This window comes from Scomber japonicus, chromosome 5 (assembly GCF_027409825.1).
Source record: "Scomber japonicus isolate fScoJap1 chromosome 5, fScoJap1.pri, whole genome shotgun sequence".
Taxonomy (NCBI): Eukaryota; Metazoa; Chordata; class Actinopteri; order Scombriformes; family Scombridae; genus Scomber; species Scomber japonicus.
In genome coordinates this window covers 31,668,605-31,686,589 of record NC_070582.1, presented here as the reverse complement: position 1 = coordinate 31,686,589, position 17,985 = coordinate 31,668,605, and the positions used below count along the sequence as shown (strand labels likewise).

Here is a 17,985-nt window from a genome sequence, read left to right as displayed (position 1 = left end):
TGTCTTTTTTTTTGAAGACATCCCCTCCTGCAGACCAGATGTAAGCTTTAAAAGTCTGTCTTCCAGCTTGTGAGCAGGACTCAAGCAGAGAAATAGAGAGAGAAACAGGAAAAGATGAGTAGAAACAGTTGGACAGAGAGAACAGAACAAGAATAAAACAAACACATGTTCTCAAATGGTACTTCTTCCTCTTATTATTCATTAAATCCACTGAAGCCGGATTTTATGAGTTGACATTTTGTCTGAATTCAGCGAACATAATCCCCATATACTGTAGGGTGCCTGTTTTTTTCTCTTAGACCTACCTACCTACCGCAGCTGTATGCAAACAGACAGCTATTCATAGTTAGTAAAGACTGTGCTTCAAACCACCACTCCTCTCCTGCAGATATCCTCAGATCAGCCAGCAGGGAATCTGTGCTGCTTTTCCTTTTTAATTCATCTTTCCACATTGAAGTTTGTTAAAGTTTTTGACTTCATGTAAAAAGAATTACAAAACAAGTGAACATCAGTTTGGTGCATTATGATTTTCTCTGAAAAATGCTTTTCATACAGCAGACATGCTCTTATTAGCTGCTGTCCTTGTTTTTAAGTGAGGGACAGGCATAAACATGTCAAGTGGAAAAGAAAAAAATCAGGTTTCAAACCACTTAATCGTGCTGATTTCTCTTTTTCCTTGTGTTTACTCTTAATTATCTGAAAGTGAAAGGATTTGGAGCTGCTCTACAAGTATGTTGACATTTATTTAGGATTCAGAGAGTAGTACTTAGGTAGCGTTCATTAGCCATTTTAAATGATTCCGCAATTTCAAATTGAATTGAAATGAGAGTTTTCCTCATACTGCCCTGCAAGCAAATAACAACTGTAATTATTCTTCAGCTACTGTGCAACATTTTCCTTTTTTTAAAGAGAATATACTTTTTAAAATGTGGTTTGAGTGAAAAACAAATGTCTAAGGAGGTTGAGAGTTGTGTGCCACTGACTACACATCATAGTCCTGTGCTAAAAGTTGGAGGAGACATGTGAACAGATGTTGTATAAGTGCTCTGCTGTATGTACTCAGGTCATATAATGTGCCACTGTCAGTTTTGTGTGTTCAATTCTCAGCCTCTGAAAAGAAGGCATGAACAGAATGCAAATGGGATTAACAAGAGCCAAAGGATGTTGTAGTGAAGGGAAAGAAGCATGCATTAAATAGAAGTTTGTAGAACATTAGCAAACAAATAGTGCATGGGGAAGTTGGTTTGACTGTCAATGAACTAGACAATCACTACACTACATTTAGACATACTACATACAGTATATGGATGTGCTACTGTACATACTTATTAGCAGTGTTGGGGTTAGTCAGACTTTTAAGATTTTACTTTTATTTTTTAATATTTAACATGTTACTGAATACATATATTGCTGTTTTCAATATCAATATTTTTTATATTTAGTAAATAAATCATGATGTGATCTTATTTGGAGCACACATGGGATTAAATGGTGTCACATGTCAGACTTTTTACCTTTTTTCATCAAATATCTTTATTTTATATTCCAAAATCTACATGAACTAATGAATACATTTTAGTAATACATAAACATAAAAAATACATGCTTTATGCTTTATAAAAAATGATCTCTCTTATAAGTCAGTATCCATGAAAAACAGCTGGACTTAGATTTATTAGACAATGAGAAAAGTAATCAAATAGTAATCAAACTGTAGAAAGTTACATTTCTTTCATGAAATCATTGCAATAGTTGCATTATTACTCATTACATTTTAAATAGAGTAACTAGTAATCTCTCTCTCTCTCTCTCTCTCTCTCTCTCTCTCTCTCTCTCTCTCTCTCTCTCTCTCTCTCTCTCTCTCTGTCCCTCCCCCCTCCCCCTCCCTCTCTCTCTCTCTCTCTCTCTCTCTCTCTCTCTCTCTCTCTCTCCCTCCCTCTCTCCCTCTCTCTCTCTCTCTCTCTCTCTCTCTCTCTCTCTCTCTCTCTCTCTCTCTCTCTCTCTCTCTCAGTTACAGTGGCTTGTGGCCATTTTCTTCTTTTCTATGTCTGTATTGAAAGGTGTGCATGGAACTATCATTAGCTGTCTCTCTTTCACAGGTTCAGAAATGGTGACGAGAAACAGCCAGGCTATCAAAATTCACAGGAATAGATAGTCCTGTAACATCAGCAGGAAGTGTGTGTAGTGCACACACCATTACTGTACCACAGCAAGTCACAATGTCACATAGGGTTAGAGTTAGATATGATAATGAACAGTGGCTAACAAAGGCATCCATGCTGATTCACTGTGTCTGAAGTTATATCACAAACTATTTTTACTGTTCATCCATGCAGATATTGAGCCAATCAAATGATCAGTACCCTCAATGTGACCCATATATTAATGTCCCCTGAGGAACACTAATGTAAGGGTAAAAATGCATAAAACATACATTTTCACTTAAATAAATACTGATTTCTAAAAAAAAAAAAAAAAAAAAAAAACCCAAATCAATTTCACTCTGACTTGAAAGCAACTCTTCTTCAGAAGCTAAATGTTGCAGTATGGACCTGCACTGCTAATCCCTTATGCAATATTGAAATATGAACACAGAATATTGAGTATACGCTCAAAAACCTTTCATGAAAGATGTAAGAATTAGCTGCAGAGTGTGCCAAACTGCCATTTCTTTCCCCCTTAGTAAGTACTTTTTTAAGGATGGATGATTCAGCGTAATCTATCTTCCATTTTTTAAATCATAAGTTAAGGTGTCCTTTTTCTCCGTAGGAAATTTATTACATTTTTTTCTACCGATGCTCCTTCTGTAGGGGATTTCGCTCAGACTTGATGAATTTTATAGCGAGGGTCTAATCCTGTTTTTATGAGGAGAGGAAACAAGAAAAAAAAAGCTATAGAATCCCTTGGTGGTTCTGTCAACTGAAAGGTTAGATATGTATGCTAACGAAGATGGATATTTCCTCTGATGGATGGTATCTACCAACCGCAGCTTGGGTTGTATTATCTGCATGTGTTTACTTTCAGACTTAGGTGCACTGTCTCTGGGATTTTGTGCAGTGTGGAATTTGATATTACACTGTAGACAATGTTTTTAACACTGGTATTAGACTAGACGCTGGCGTACACTTGTCTTCACCCTCCACCACCTTTTTTGCCCTTCACAGCTCTTTGCTTCCTCTACCATTTCATTCTTTCCAACATCCTGATTCCACCTTCATTCTCTTTCCTCTCCTCTCATCTCCCGCTCTGGCTCAGCTAATTCCACACCATGTCAGACTGGGCCTATTTCCCCCTGCTCCTCATAACAAGACCATGATGGACCTTATCATTCCTGTCACTCAAACTCTCTGACAGACAGTCTCTGTATCCCCCCCTCCACCCCCTCACTCAATTTCGCGCTCTTTCTCTGTGCCCGTCTGTCTTTCTGTCTGCTCCTACCTCTCCCCTCTTTCTCTCTCTCTCTCTCCTCTATGATGACCAGGAGAATATGCTTTGCCTGCAATCCATCTGTCCCCATGATAAAGACGTTAGCGGTGATGGGTGTTAGCACCAGGCATGGGGCAGCAGGGCCCTGTCAGTGCTGGTCTGTCTTGGGGGGGGGGGGGGTGGCTAACGGGTGTCACGGATTAGTCCGGGGCCTTGCATGATTGCTTCACTAGCTCAGAGATACACACAGCGCTTTACCCGGAGCGATACGCTGGAGCCGTTGGCCAGAAATCTCTGTCACAAAGAAGAACCAATAGGAAAGGATTTGTGCGCTATATGTCAGGTTAGATGCCTGTATAAAGGATAACATACATTTGTGTGTTTGTGTGTTTGTGTGTGTGTTTGACATAGACAAATGGATCAGGTCAGACTAAGGTCTGGTGAGCTATGTCCTTGAAACTTTTGCAATGTGAGATTTAAGTTGGTTGGTCAGTTGTCCTCTAGATAAAGAACCCTTACCCAGGATTTCCACTAGGAGGTGCTACGCTCTGGGAGAGCAATCTGCCTTTTAAATTAAGTTGCATTGTTAATACAGTAATAATCAGCCCAATCAAATCCAAACAAGCGTCTTTAGGCTAACGTAATTGTTGTAGTAGCAGCACAGCTACTTTTGTTAACTTGCTCAAATGTTGTTGATTTGGTCATTTTCTTTAATTTGTGTGCTTCTATGGTGGGTCAGCAGGCTACGTAGGTAAATGTATTTATCATGTGTTTTATTTGTGTTACTGAAATACGATCAGGAGTCTGTACGGGTTGTTTTATGCTGATTCTGTGTCTGACTTCACTTTACATTAAATACATTTACATCATTATTATTATGTTGTATTTTCATGTCTTAGGTAAAATAGGACATGATATTGTGTGATAGTAGCTCTCTGAAACACTAATCAAGGTTTAATCACACATTTATTGATCAGTCAGATCAACTATTGATGCTTTCTAAACACTTTCTAATCTGTGGTTCAAAACATTTTTTATGAGAGGATTCTTAGACTGGGTCATACTGCGAGGGTGTAGAATATGAACAGTATGTGAGGGTTAAAAAAGGGTCTCTTGCTAAAGCATTTCTGATACCCTTGTTAAATCATATTAAATCATAAGCTTTGTTAATGTAGAATTTATAGCAGAGCTGTTTTATTGGATTGCAATAGATTGAACAGGTGTACCTAATGAAGTGGCTGGATAGGGTATATCATGTAGCAGTCATGTCGATGAAGGACAAGGATTATTATCCACCATGAGCATGTTCTTACCAGTGACTGCAGCAGCCGGGGGAGACAGCAGAGTGTTTCATTAGAGTCCAGCCTGAACTGTCCAAGCACTGTGAATTTGGTGCAACCGGGGAGAACTATATCCCAGAACGCATTGCTGTCGGGATACTGGGCAAAGCTAATGACTGGTGGAGACAATACAGACCGACAAGACAATTAGATGAGTTTGCCACCCAAGTAAACATGCAAGGGAGAGACAGTGGTAACAGTGCAAAAGGTCGCATCCAAACACAACAAATCCTAGAAAACCACAAGGTGAGCCGAAACACAGGAAATGAAGGAGAAATGAAAGAAAATGTGGAAAAACACAACAGACAGAGAAAAGATGAAAAACACAAAAGCAACATGACATATTTGTCGTAAAACGGGACATTGGGCCACAGTGTGCCACAACAGCATAATCAGTGGAGGAGGTCACAGAGCAGCCATCTTATTTCCTGGGCTCAGTGTGTAATGTTGACAAGACAAGTGAACAGTGAGAATGAGCCTGTTGAGGAGAGTAGATGAAGTGACACATCACACCAGTGGATATCAACAGGCCTACGGCGAGCAAGAGACACTCAAAACTGAACCTTTGAAAATGCAGTGAAAGGACGATGCTCGGTCATATGTAGAGCACGCGACATGCCGGGTGTTCTTCCACAACGCTGCAGGGAAAAATAAGAATGAACTGTTAAGAATTGGAGAATAATGGTGTCATCGAGCGGATGATGAGGCCTGCTTACTGGTGTGCGCCGATGGTGCCGGTTCTGAAGGAGAACATCTGTAAAATTGGGATTTGCATCAGCCTGAAATACTGAATGAATCAGTGAAAATAGAGAAATATGTTCTAGTAACCACAGATAACTGTTAAAATCTGTGTAAAGTAAGAATAAATATGTGTTCTGAGTTTGACATACCACAGAAAAGTGTGTTGTAGTGTGGTTTATGCTAATCAGACCCGCCCACTAAATCCTGAAGACAGAAATCTTGAAACACAGTTTGTGAAGCCTAGCTCCACAATTCAAATCTAAATGGTTGAAATGCTTTTTACACCTTTTTTAGAAATACATTTATGAGCTATTTAATGTGTTTAGAAGAAAATGTTTGAATTGACTTTACATGGTCTTTAACCAATAGGGCCGTTTCCACTGCAGGAACTTCAGGGTTATTTTATAGGGCCTCCATAGCAGGAACCGCCCCCAAAGGACAATCTCCTGGAACTTGTACAGGGGCAAAACGAGTCCCTTCCTCGGGCTAGGTACTCCATGTGGCCCCGAAAAATTCCTGGGTGGGACTTGAGGTTGCCTCGATGCTGATAGGGTATTGTTATGCTTTTGGTGTGTCGCCACGGTCAAAAGTGTTGCACAACGATTATGCGACAATCTGAACTTTTGCAGAATAATACCTCCAGAGTCTGCTGGGTCCTATCAAGGTCTTACTCTGCAGTGGAGACACAATGGCTGAGAGGACCAATTGAGAGGTTGTTCCTGTAAAGTTCCCGCCTCCTAAATTTTACCCGGAACTTCCTTTATTGAAACAGGACTTATGTGGTGTGACTGTGTTCTCCTCTCTCAATGCAGTTTTGCGAGATTACTGCAATTTTTCTGCATGAAAGTACCAAATCAATGGACCACTTGTAATTTGGACCAATTGTGGTGTTGTATTTTGTGTCGTGGTAACTTATATCATTACAGCACACTTCAGCATGGATATATATATTACAAAATTGTATATAAAACTCAAAACTCTATTTTTTTGAAATAACGCATCATTTTCCTTTACGTGCAATTTGCCAATTCCTGGAGTTTTACTGCAAAAAGAACACATACTGTAAACCTTAGCAAAGTATATCACCATTTTTGAAAACAGCCACTGGCATTTTTTGCTACAATAATTACAAAACACTGCAAAATCCTGGAAGGACTGACTAGCTGCACCCTGACAGTAGTGGAGTCTGTGATAAACAGTGTTGAGTCTCTAAATAAATAAATACTAAACTGTTTAGTATTTATAGTTAAAACATTTCAAACGTGATCAAAATGAAAACATTTTCACTGGACAAAACTAACATCAGTTGATATTATGTTTAAATTTCAGGCGTTAGATGTTCTGTAATGCAGAGTTATCATTTTATATTATTTATGACATGAACATTATTCATGAGGTAAATACAGCTTGTCCAAACATGTTTTTTTGGATGCAGCACCCATGATCATGTTATTATAAAACTCCTTCCAGCAGCAGCACAGACACACAGACAGGTGAGCTTCAGGCTCTCTCAGCCTGAAGCTCACCTGTCACACTGAAAGATATATCCAGAACTTCAGGAGCTGAATGAAATGAAATAATGACGATTTAAAGATAAGTTTGCCATTTGCTGTGTTTCTGTCATGTAACTCTTGAGTTGCATCGCCCCAAATGAACAAAGTGAAAGAAGCACAGACTCTTAGGTGAGGTTTTAAACAGCAGATATTGGTTTTAACAGAGTAACAGGTGTCTATCAAACAAATGATGTATTCAATAAGGTCAACTTTTCAGGCTCTTTCTGTGTGTGTGTGTGTGTGTGTGTGTGTGTGTGTGTGTGTGTGTTTGTGTGTGTGTGTGTGTGTGTGCATATGAAAGAAAGAGATAGATAGAAGTTATTTTAGATGTATTTTTATTTCATTACATATCTCTCTGAACATTGATCAGCAGCTCTGTGCAGATTTAAATGTGAGAAGGTTAGGAGTTATAAAGATTTCATTGGGGAGCACACAGCAGAAAGTGAGTGTGGACTGTCGGATTGTCAGTTTCAGGGAGTTTCAACATTTTGTGAGGCAGACATACTGTATCTAGTGTAGCCACTGGAGATTGACTGTCCAATGTAATGCATCAGCTGTAACACTTTGAATGGCTGTCAGTGTTTTCAAGCGCAGTTATTTAATACGCTGTGTGCCTCCTATTTCTTTAGGATTTTTTTTTTAAATAATATAAAATCTCAGCAGCACAGACGAAATATATGGGCTGTCATCTTCTGTAAAGGTAGAAAAGCTGCTTTGCTGAATGTCAGATTCATCGAAAATGTATCTTTGGAAACTGCCTGAACGGAAGCTGTTCAAATTTAATAAAGACACAGGTAAGCTCATTAACTCCCCAGGCACACTTACTGTATGCAGGATTGAAGATGGGAGTGGAGTAAAAAAAAGCGAGTGGGGGGTTAGACGGAGAGGTGAAGTGCCAATCCTATACACAGACGCTGTGTATAGGATTGTGTGGGAAGATGAGCGATCACGTGCACATGGTTTCATTTCAGCTTCATGCTGCTACAATGAAAGAGGTGCTCTTTTTTTATGCAGATTTTCAGTCTGTCTACACCTCGTTCTGCTGTGAGTTAAGCTGCTTTTGAAAGCAGATAAAAGAAAGACAAGTGGCTGCTTGAAAATGTACATGATTCCTGTTTAACTGAGAGAGATTGCTTTCTAAATTTGACTTCTACCTCCATGACTTCTACATTAGTATTTTATTATAACACAAGGGCCTAACCTTGCAAAATGAGCACAAGGCTCCATCATCCAGACTTATAAACCTGTTGTTAGATGCATGTTAAAGGTGTTGGATGTGTCATTTTTGAAATGTAGCGAGAAAGAAGAGATGGACTTTGAGACAGTTAAGAGAAAAAAAGGAACAAAGATACTGAGATAGAAATGGTGTGAGAGTGACTAATACGCTGAGAAAGACACGCATCATAATGATTCTGTTGCAGCGCCTCCCTGCTGTGATGTGGCGATAGAGCAAATGTTGCTCAGAGGCAAAATAGTCTTGTCTCTGGAGGTTTAATGTGATGGGCTGCTGTTATGTGTGTTCCCTGTCAGTGAAAATCTTTGGGGCAGCGGGGACGTGTCACAAAGTACTTTCCATTAGGACAAATGAACAGCTGCTCAACTGTCTGTCTGGCTGCCTGTCAGTGCGGCCCCCCGACTGCCATCTGTATTCATAACACATTGTGACAGACATCCAGGAATGAAATAAGTTGATCTCCCTCCCTCTCTCCCTCCCTCCCTCCCTCCCTCCATCTCTGTTTGTGTGTGTATGACGCTGCGTCCTATCTGTAGGAATACGGCAAGCATATGTTTGTTTACTTAACTCTAATTGTGTGCATGTGTCTCTGTTTATTTGTGTATATCCGTGAAAGGGAGGACAAGATGGAAAAGTCATTTTGATGAATATGGTGGTTTTTAAAAGCCAGAATCACACTCACCTCTTTCCTTTTTTTAAACCCTTTGTCTCTATTCATTTATATTAAAGCACACTAAACTCAAGCTTGAAGGAAAAAAAGGTCTGAGTCACTGGTTTGTAACATGCAAACAATGCCAGCTGGCAATGAAGGGCAAATTAAAAGCCTGTATAATAAATAGGAGACAATTTCCATAGTAGTGTTAATGAGGCAAAGAGCATTTAGTGTTACTCGGTAAAGCTGACAGATGTGTGTACTTAACTCAAGGCTTCACATCTCTTTCTCTGGCTCTTAGCCAGAATTTCAGTATTCCTTTATAATAAAAAAAGAAGATACATTTAATGTTATGTTCAAACTAAAGTTTTTGTGGAATTATGATGTGCTTTGTTTTTTTATTTTTTTTATTTTTTAGAAATCAAGCAGCTGTTTTGCTTTTGCTCGCAGGTGTTTGCTAGTTTGGGTCCTGACTTGAGTCATTCTCACTCACTGTCCACCCTGCAGCACCATATGGTACTTCACTGTTCTTGTAAATGCTGATGCTGATGCCAATACTATAATAAGTTCCAGTGGATTGAATGGATCATACAAACTATGAATTTTGTTCTACAGCCAGAAATTGTCTTATTACTACCACCAATGAACTACTTATACTTATAGAGTGATGGTTATGATGTTAGAAATGTAGGTATTTGGACAAAGTGAAATTTGAACCTGATAATGACGCTAGGTTAAATGTTAATAGATGGCCACACTTAGTAAAATTGCATTAATTGATGCAGTTTATGTTTCAATCAAATTTCAGGGCAATTGCTCCAAAAATGGTCTGATTTCACTCCAAACTACAAGTTCATAACCTCATGGTGGCACACGAGCCATTAGGATGCATCATATTAGAACCATGAATGTCTATTAAAAAAATATGCCAATCCATTAAGTAGATGTTGAGGTATTTCACTGGGTAATTAAAAACTTCTACCTGCTGAAACCAAACAGTTAGCCTCATGGTGACACTAGAGAAAGTCAGGGGATCAGCAAAGTGTTTAGGTGTCCTCTTCAGGGGACCATAACTATCTGTAGAAAATGGCATCCATCTAATAGTTGTTGATGTGTTTAAGTGGTGGAACGACCAACAGAGATTGTCATCCCAGACCTTGTTAATCAAGGGTACTGAATTAAAATTCCCTGGGGTCCAATCTGTGAAAATGTCCTCAAGTAAAGGTCTGGAACATCATAATGTCTATGTTATTTTTCAATACCTCACTGCTGATTTGAGTGTGTATGTTTGTTCAAAAGTGTTGCTTTGTCTCATAGTAGCGCTTAACATTGCTGCTTTTAATAATGGCCACTGTCTCAGAACATATGAGACATACAGATGTTGAACTGGTTTCTGGAAGGATGAAAATGTAGCTTTCTGTTCATTCCTGATTAAAAGCCCTTCTTTCAATGTCCACTTTCCTTTTCTTCAAGCACACCATGTGAAATAGCTTCCTCTTATCTGCCACCTCTCTGTCTCTCCACATGTCCGAATGCACAGATTTGATTGCTCTCCCACTGCACAGTGTATTGGCATGTATTGGAACCAACTATGGATTTGTCTATGTAATGACTGAAAATTCCATGATAATTACTGTACCAAATGTATGTTATCCCACAGTACTGCAATAATCACACAGCTGAAATCCCCAGTAAATACTTGGCCATCACTGCTCTGGAGGCTAGATGATGTTCTTGGGTTTGTTTATCTGTTTCTCATTAAAAGTCATCTTGTAGCAGTGGACATGACCCGACGTGACCCAATTTCCCCCCTCGGGTATCAATAGAGTATTTCTGATTCTGATTCTGAGACTCCACTGTCCTCATTACGACCTGTTTACACAGTCAGCAGCCAGCACCCAGCACCTGTGAGTTATTCATTGTCAATGAGAGGTGAGAAGGTGCGTGGGCAGACTCACCGTCACATAAACTGACTGGCGGTGTCATATGCAGGCTTTAACGATTTCACCAGTGGAAGAGACAGATATGATTTAATGTGGAGGAAATGTATAAATTACAAGGGTAGGACAGTGTTACAAGGGTCAGCTGTGATACATTATGCAGAATGTATTCAGTCATGCTTATTTAAAAGGCCATAGCAATGTGTTTTCAAGGTTCAGCTCTTTAACTACAGATCATACATACACTTTATATATTTGCTGACCACTTTTAAATTAATGCCATTCAATTATAGATTGGTCCTGCTGTTCCAGGCAGCCTCTGGTTTCAATTCATTTTCAGACTGAATGAAAATCAATTAGCCCACTATTGAAACTCACTTGAGCTGTGTGCAATCTATCACAGCAAACATCAAGTCTGCAAATTATTTTTTTGGCCGTGTCAAATTATTGTTATGTGGTAAAGCAGTTTAGGTGCAGAATGGTCTTAGTGGTCTGCACCCCCGCTATCTCATAACAATAATGCACAGTACATTTGACATTAAGTATGCAGAATTGATTGGTGACTTGTTCAGTGCTATGTGATGAATTACCCAACTCAAGCAAGTTCCAAGCACTAATAGATCTTTGTATTGGAAATGAATAGAAACCATTGGATGCTTGGAACTGCGGCAAATGAAAATGTTCTAATTTACATTGATGTGCAGGAGTAAGTAAGTAAATACACTAAAACATGAAAAAAACCATTATTCCATTACGTAATAAACTACATTAAATGTTTATGGATATACAGACTAAGCTGTAACACCCAAAAAGATATAAGCCAATGGCACAATCATAGGTACAATCAAAATGACAGCGCTGAAACTTGACATTATCCATTTATTTATTTATCTTTTCTTTTTAGGTTGCTTGCCTCAAATGGCTATCATGCAATTATCTTTTTGGAGCATGACATTACCTTGAAGATTTATGGGACGGATTATTGAAAAAGTCAGGCATAAAAAGAGATGGGGAAACAGAAAATCAATGCCACACTGTGGTTTCACTCCTTGGAATTTTTAATGTTTGAAGTACAGGGTTTTTGTGATTTATGGCCACTGCAAACACCATCTATATCTATATCTATATATCTATGTGTGGTATGTGTGTGTTATACAGTAGTGTGTGTGTGTGCGCACATATATGAATGATGTTGTGTGTTGACATTCGTCCTTAAGACCCCAGGCTGCAGAGAAGATGTGTGTATTTATTAACTCTTGGCCTGTGCTGCCCTGGTCATGTGCTCTTTTTTTTTCTTTCTGGGAGTGCAGCAAGCAAGAGCCTTTTCTGTAAGTGGCACTCTGTCTGAGCTAGGAGTCTGAGGTAGTAAACAGAAAACATGCACGTATACTTACACGTGCACACAGACACACACACACACAAAAGGATGAAAGTGAACTTGAAGGCAGACCCTTTTTTTTTTCTCCTCTTTGGCCACCCCCTCCACCTCCCATGCGTGCCTCCCCCTACTTAATTTGTGTAAGTCATTTCAGGCCAGTAGCTCTGTCCAGTAGTTAGTCATTACCTTCCAGTCTTTCAGGTGACTGGTTGCTTTGTGCTCTAGGTGGAATTGAGGCCTTATCAGTGGCAGGGCAGGGGCCCAGTGGCCACATCACACAGAATACAGTGTTTCCTCCAGCCCCATGACTTCCCCACATGATTAAACCCAATCTAACCGACTGTTGTCTGTCTGTGTGTGTGTGTGTGTGTGTGAGAAAGAGAGAGAGAGAGAGAGAGAGAGAGACACACACAGGGATAGACACAGAGAGAGAGAGAGAGAGAGCTTGCAAATGTTGCAATTTGGTGTGTCTTATCTGTAGTTTGAAGTCCAGAGGAGAATGATGAGCATGGGAATGGCATGCATTTGTTATTGATCACAGTGCTTTATGTCTTTGGGTGTGTGCAGTGGTGCCATGTAGGTAATATTAGCAAAACTGCTGTCATCAGTCCAAGGTTGTTCAGTAAAGCTAATGCAGTTTCTCACACATATATGTGTGTTTTTCTTCTCGCTCTCGCTCTCACTCTCTCTCTTTTTTTTAAATGAGCATCAGGCTTTTTCATGTTTCCAACAGCCTAACAGCCTGCCTTTACATGGCCCTGCTAATTTTCCATGATGCTTTTGTACCAGACTTCCATAGGCTTGAAGGAGAAAAAGAGCAACAATGCACATGTTGGTACAAACACAACCTCCTTTAAAGGGTGTTGTGTTTCTATCATCTGCGTCCTAAATGACTGTGAATGGTTCAAAGTGTTTTTGAAACAAGCTTTGGATGAATAAAAAAAAAGGGATGAAAGAAAGGAAAGAGAAGAAATCAATGTTTGTCTCCCTTCAGATAAATGCATGGAGCCAGGCAGTGTTAGGCGGTAAGAGGGTAATCTGTGAAACAACAATACCGTGGGCTGACAGGAGATGTAGTAATCTAGACTGGACCAGCGCTTTCCTTAAACAGAGTGTTCTGTGTCTGAAAGATTACACTGTAAGCTCTGACACCCTAATGGTCCTGATGTCCTGACGCACACACACAATACACATACACACACACACACATGCAATGCTACCCCTGTACACAATGTCCTCTTTAGTAAGAGTCCTGCTGGCAGAATGCATCGATAAGAATCGGATTGAGGCCGACTGCCAATAATAAGCAGAAAGTTGGAGAGTGATTGATACTGAAAAATGAATGAGATGCACTGTGAGTTGTGTTTCTTCTTTCATATACTCATATGTGTGCGTGCATGCATGTGTTTATGCTATCCTGTGAAGACTATCTTGATCCACTGTGCTGCTTAATTAGACTCTAGGGTTAGGGTTATATATATTATAAGGCAGTTCATACATTTCATATGGTATGTGTGCATATCTTCTCTCTGGTTACAGGTTCTGTTGTGCATTGATTGGCTAGTGAATGTAACATGATCACACACGAGAGTGGCAGTTATGTTATTGTTCTTAGGTTGAATGGCGCTGAAAAAAGAACTATTTGGCAGGATTGAACATCTCCTTGACCCTCTGCAGTTCCCTTACCAAACCAGTAGGGGGGGTGCCACATGTTATTATAACTTAATCTCCTTATATAATTTTCGAACTGGTGTAATGAAGCTTTTTCATATTTGACCACACAATATCTGCCATGAAAGCCAATGAATTACCCTTAAATGACCCTGTATCTCCAGACCCAGCTATCTACTGTCGTTCTTTCCCACTAACAGTGATTTGCCTTGTCTGTTTGCCTCCCGACAGTTCGAGGCCCACGTGCACGAGGGCATGACCGGTGTGGTGGTCAACCTGACAGTAGATGATAGAGACGACCCAGCCACAGGAGCATGGAGAGCAATCTACTCTATAATCAATGGAGATCCTACGCAGAGCTTTGAGATCCAAACTAACCCAGACAACAACGAGGGAATGCTCTCCGTTGTCAAGGTAAAGCATATGAAATTGTGCATTCATACACTGCAGTAGATGATGTGTTGTGCAATGAATAATGTGTGTTTTAGCATGAGCTGTGCACCATATCCAATGTATCATCTCCATCTTTACATGCCCCTGCTATCGCTTCTCTCATTTTAATTCTTATCCTGAATTCTTATCCTGCTCATTTCTCAATTTATATATTCTTTCTACTTTCCTCCATTCAGCCTCTGGACTATGAAGCCACAGCGTCTCACACGCTTTTTTTATACATCAAAGTAGAGAACGAGGACCCCCTAGTTCCCGATGTTGGCTACGGCCCAAGTTCTACAGCCACTGTTCAAGTCACAGTCCTGGACTTTAATGAGGGTCCCGTCTTCTTCCCTGACCCCCTGACAGTCACCAAGATGGAGAACATTCCCGTGGGCAGCTTCGTGGCCTCACTTAACGCGACAGATCCAGATATATTACAGATACAGAGCATCAGGTAAGAGGCTTTCAGCAAAACTGCTGTTTCGCATACAAGAGAAAACGAATGAGATTGAACTTGTCTGTGTTGTGTGATGTCATCGTCATCTGGTGTAGCTTGCGGCTGAGTACTCAGTAGTCAGCATGCAATACGATCAAGCATTGTGTATTAATGGGACATTTTGAGCAGCACTTTTATACAATTGAAATTGAAATTTGCATCATTCTCACTCCAGATCATGATGTTCCTGCTCTCATCACTCTTCTTTTTTTACCATTTTTGGTTTAACCTCCTCATCAAATGCACATCTCCACTGCTGAAATCCCCGTCTCCAATGTTCTTTCAGGGTTTTATATTTGTTCACGTTGTGTAAACAGATAAAAGATATCTGCAGTTTACTGGCATAGGCGGAAGCATTCACCCCAGTCAACTCAAAAGTCACAGAATGGGGCAGCTCATTAACTTTAAATCTGGTACAGAAAAAGCCCTCTCTCAAATATTACCATCATCATAACAGGAAAGGCTATTAGTTTCACTATGTGCTACAATAAAAATTATTCCTCTAGCTGCCAGAGGCTGCCCCATAGCGTGAGCTGCACTTCCTTTTGCAGGACGGAAAACTCATCATTGCCTTTATTGGCTTTCAGGCCTAATTCATACTCAATTTAGATAGCTCTTTTTCCATCCTTGGAGCTGTATATCATGTAAAAAAATAGTCTTAAGTAAACACATTGGGATAATAATGATCCAAGGAAATAAAAGTCACCAGATCGTGACTTTACTGCTAAAATTATTGATGCTGCTTGGTGTGCTGTAAAACGTAGTCACTGTGTCAGTATCAAATGCTACATAACGCTGAATGTTGTGTAGGAGTCAGGACCTGTACCCATAAAGCTTTGTTAAGTGGCAACCCCAACATCACCAGTCAGGTCACATAACCATATAAATGTAAAACATGTCCGAGAGCATAAAAATGGCCTTTGAATACAAATTGTGCTTAGTAATACCAGCATGTTACTTAAATACTGGAGCACTTATGTTGTTTTGTTCTGGGATGTTTTTTTGTAAGCTATCACTTAGGATCACCATAGAGCATTTATATTAAAATTGATCAATAGTCACATTAAAGTTGATTTAATCATCTTAACAGGCTTGTACATCACAAGCAAACAGAAATGGAAGAAAATTATGGAAAGAAAAAAATAATAATCAAAAGTCACAGTTGATGCATACGTCTGTACCATATTTGAATTCTGGACATTTTTAGACTGATAGGAAAGAAAGAAGAAACTACAGTAGTTAGATGTTAATGTTATAATGCTAAACTATGCCACACATGTGAGGGTTATGGTTATGTCATTAGTTTTGTAGGTTTATAGACATAAACCACAGTGTATGATGGCTCTAAATGAATCATTTGTCCGTATCAAAATGTCAGTCTAATCAAATAGTTGTTGGGATATTTCACTAAAAAAACCACACAAGTCAGGTCATCACCAAGGTTATTAGGACTCATCCATTGGGAACCATGAACGTCTTCCAAATTTCATGGAAATCCATCCAAAATGTATTGAGGCATTTCACTACAAATCAACAATGTCACCCTGCATGAAAAGATGATGACAAGTCAAAATTATGGACCAACAAACAGAGCAAATGATCATCATTGTCATCTCTAGGGCCACATCACTAGTGTCATTACAAAACATAAGGACGATTTCAGTTAGTTTGCTCTGAATCAGTAGATGAATTTTTCCTCTTGGTTAGGTTTCTTTCACACAGAAAATTCCAAGTGAACCAAAATGTTACCACAAGCATCATTAAAACAGTTATTCCATGTGACAGGAGCAAGACTATAAAGACAGGAAGAAGGTCCTGAAGAAGGTCCTCTGGCTAAATACAACTTTCTTTGTTATTATAATTGTCTGGCTAATTGTTAGCAACTGTTTAATTTGAAAACTTCCTCCAGACATTAGGACTCTGAATATGATCATAGGTATGATGTATGTGCATTTTCAAGTATTATATTAGAAAGGGTTGATTGAAACAGCAAGATTTTTAAAAATATCTTTGATTTTGCAAAACCATTATTTTACCTTGAAAGACCACAGAGGAGAATCCTCATTTACAATGGTGACGAGAAACAACAACATGGAAACACCATTACCAAATACGTTCTAATAAAAAAAGTATAGTAAAGCGAACATTAAACTTATATAACTGATCAGCTGTTTCCGATATTCCTATAATAAACAAAAACATGGCCAACAATAACTGACATGAAAGAACAATTAAAACTTCCCCAACTGAAACAAATTCACAAAGACCAATCTGCACTTTTTTTTATATACAGTAGATGGCCAAGGTGACTGGTTTTGTTTCTGGTTTTCAACCTTTACTTTTTTTTGGGAATATTTATCTTAAAATGTGTTTTTACATAAGATGGAAACGCGGCTATTGAACAGCAGCTTAACATACTACATTTCTATATGACTCACTCAGCTTAGAAGAGGTTAAGAAAAGTTTATCTCTCAAGTCACACATCTGCATCTTCCTAACTTCATCCATCAGTCATATTGACATTCATATCTATATTTATTTCATAGCTGCTGTTTTTGTTGTCACTTCACTCTCTGACATTTCGCCAGTAACAGTGACTTTGAGGTGTCACAACAGTGACCTGCAGACAGGTTGAGGACACTATGAAAGACAGACACTCAGAGAGTTGGAAACAGGGAGGGAGCGTGCACAGAATGAAATGACAATAGAAAAAAAAATAGAAAAAAAAAGTGGAGGATATCTGTTTACCCTCTCTGTGCTCTCCTGTCTGTCTCTGCATAACTGTGCAGGTGTGTTTGTTGTGTGTGTATGTGTGTGTGTGTGTGTGTGTGTGTGTGTGTGTGTGTGTGTGTGTGTGTGTGTGTGTGTGTGTGTGTGTCTGTCTCACTGTGTCTGCCCCTGGGATGTGTAGGTCAAATGCATTTGACAAGGAACACAATCGGTCTGACTCGCTGGTCAGAGTCAGCAGCATTCAGTGCCAGACACACACACACACAAACACACCTACACATATACTCACACACACATACACAAGGCTGTGTGTGTATATTTGAGAGAATAAAAATATTTCCTTACAATTCGCCAATTACAACAGATATGTTAATAGTGGAAGGAACAAC

At 39.4% G+C, this 17,985-nt stretch overlaps 1 protein-coding gene across 1 annotated transcript in view; it reads left to right on the top strand.

The window, feature by feature from the left end:
- cdh13 (cadherin 13, H-cadherin (heart)) overlaps positions 1 to 17,985 on the top strand; it is a 263,838-nt gene that overhangs the window by 191,811 nt on the left and 54,042 nt on the right. Inside the window, exons 10-11 of the mRNA XM_053319996.1 lie at positions 14,167 to 14,349; positions 14,565 to 14,824. Of these exons, the coding sequence (XP_053175971.1) occupies positions 14,167 to 14,349; positions 14,565 to 14,824 (443 nt within the window). The remainder of the gene's footprint in view (positions 1 to 14,166; positions 14,350 to 14,564; positions 14,825 to 17,985) is intronic.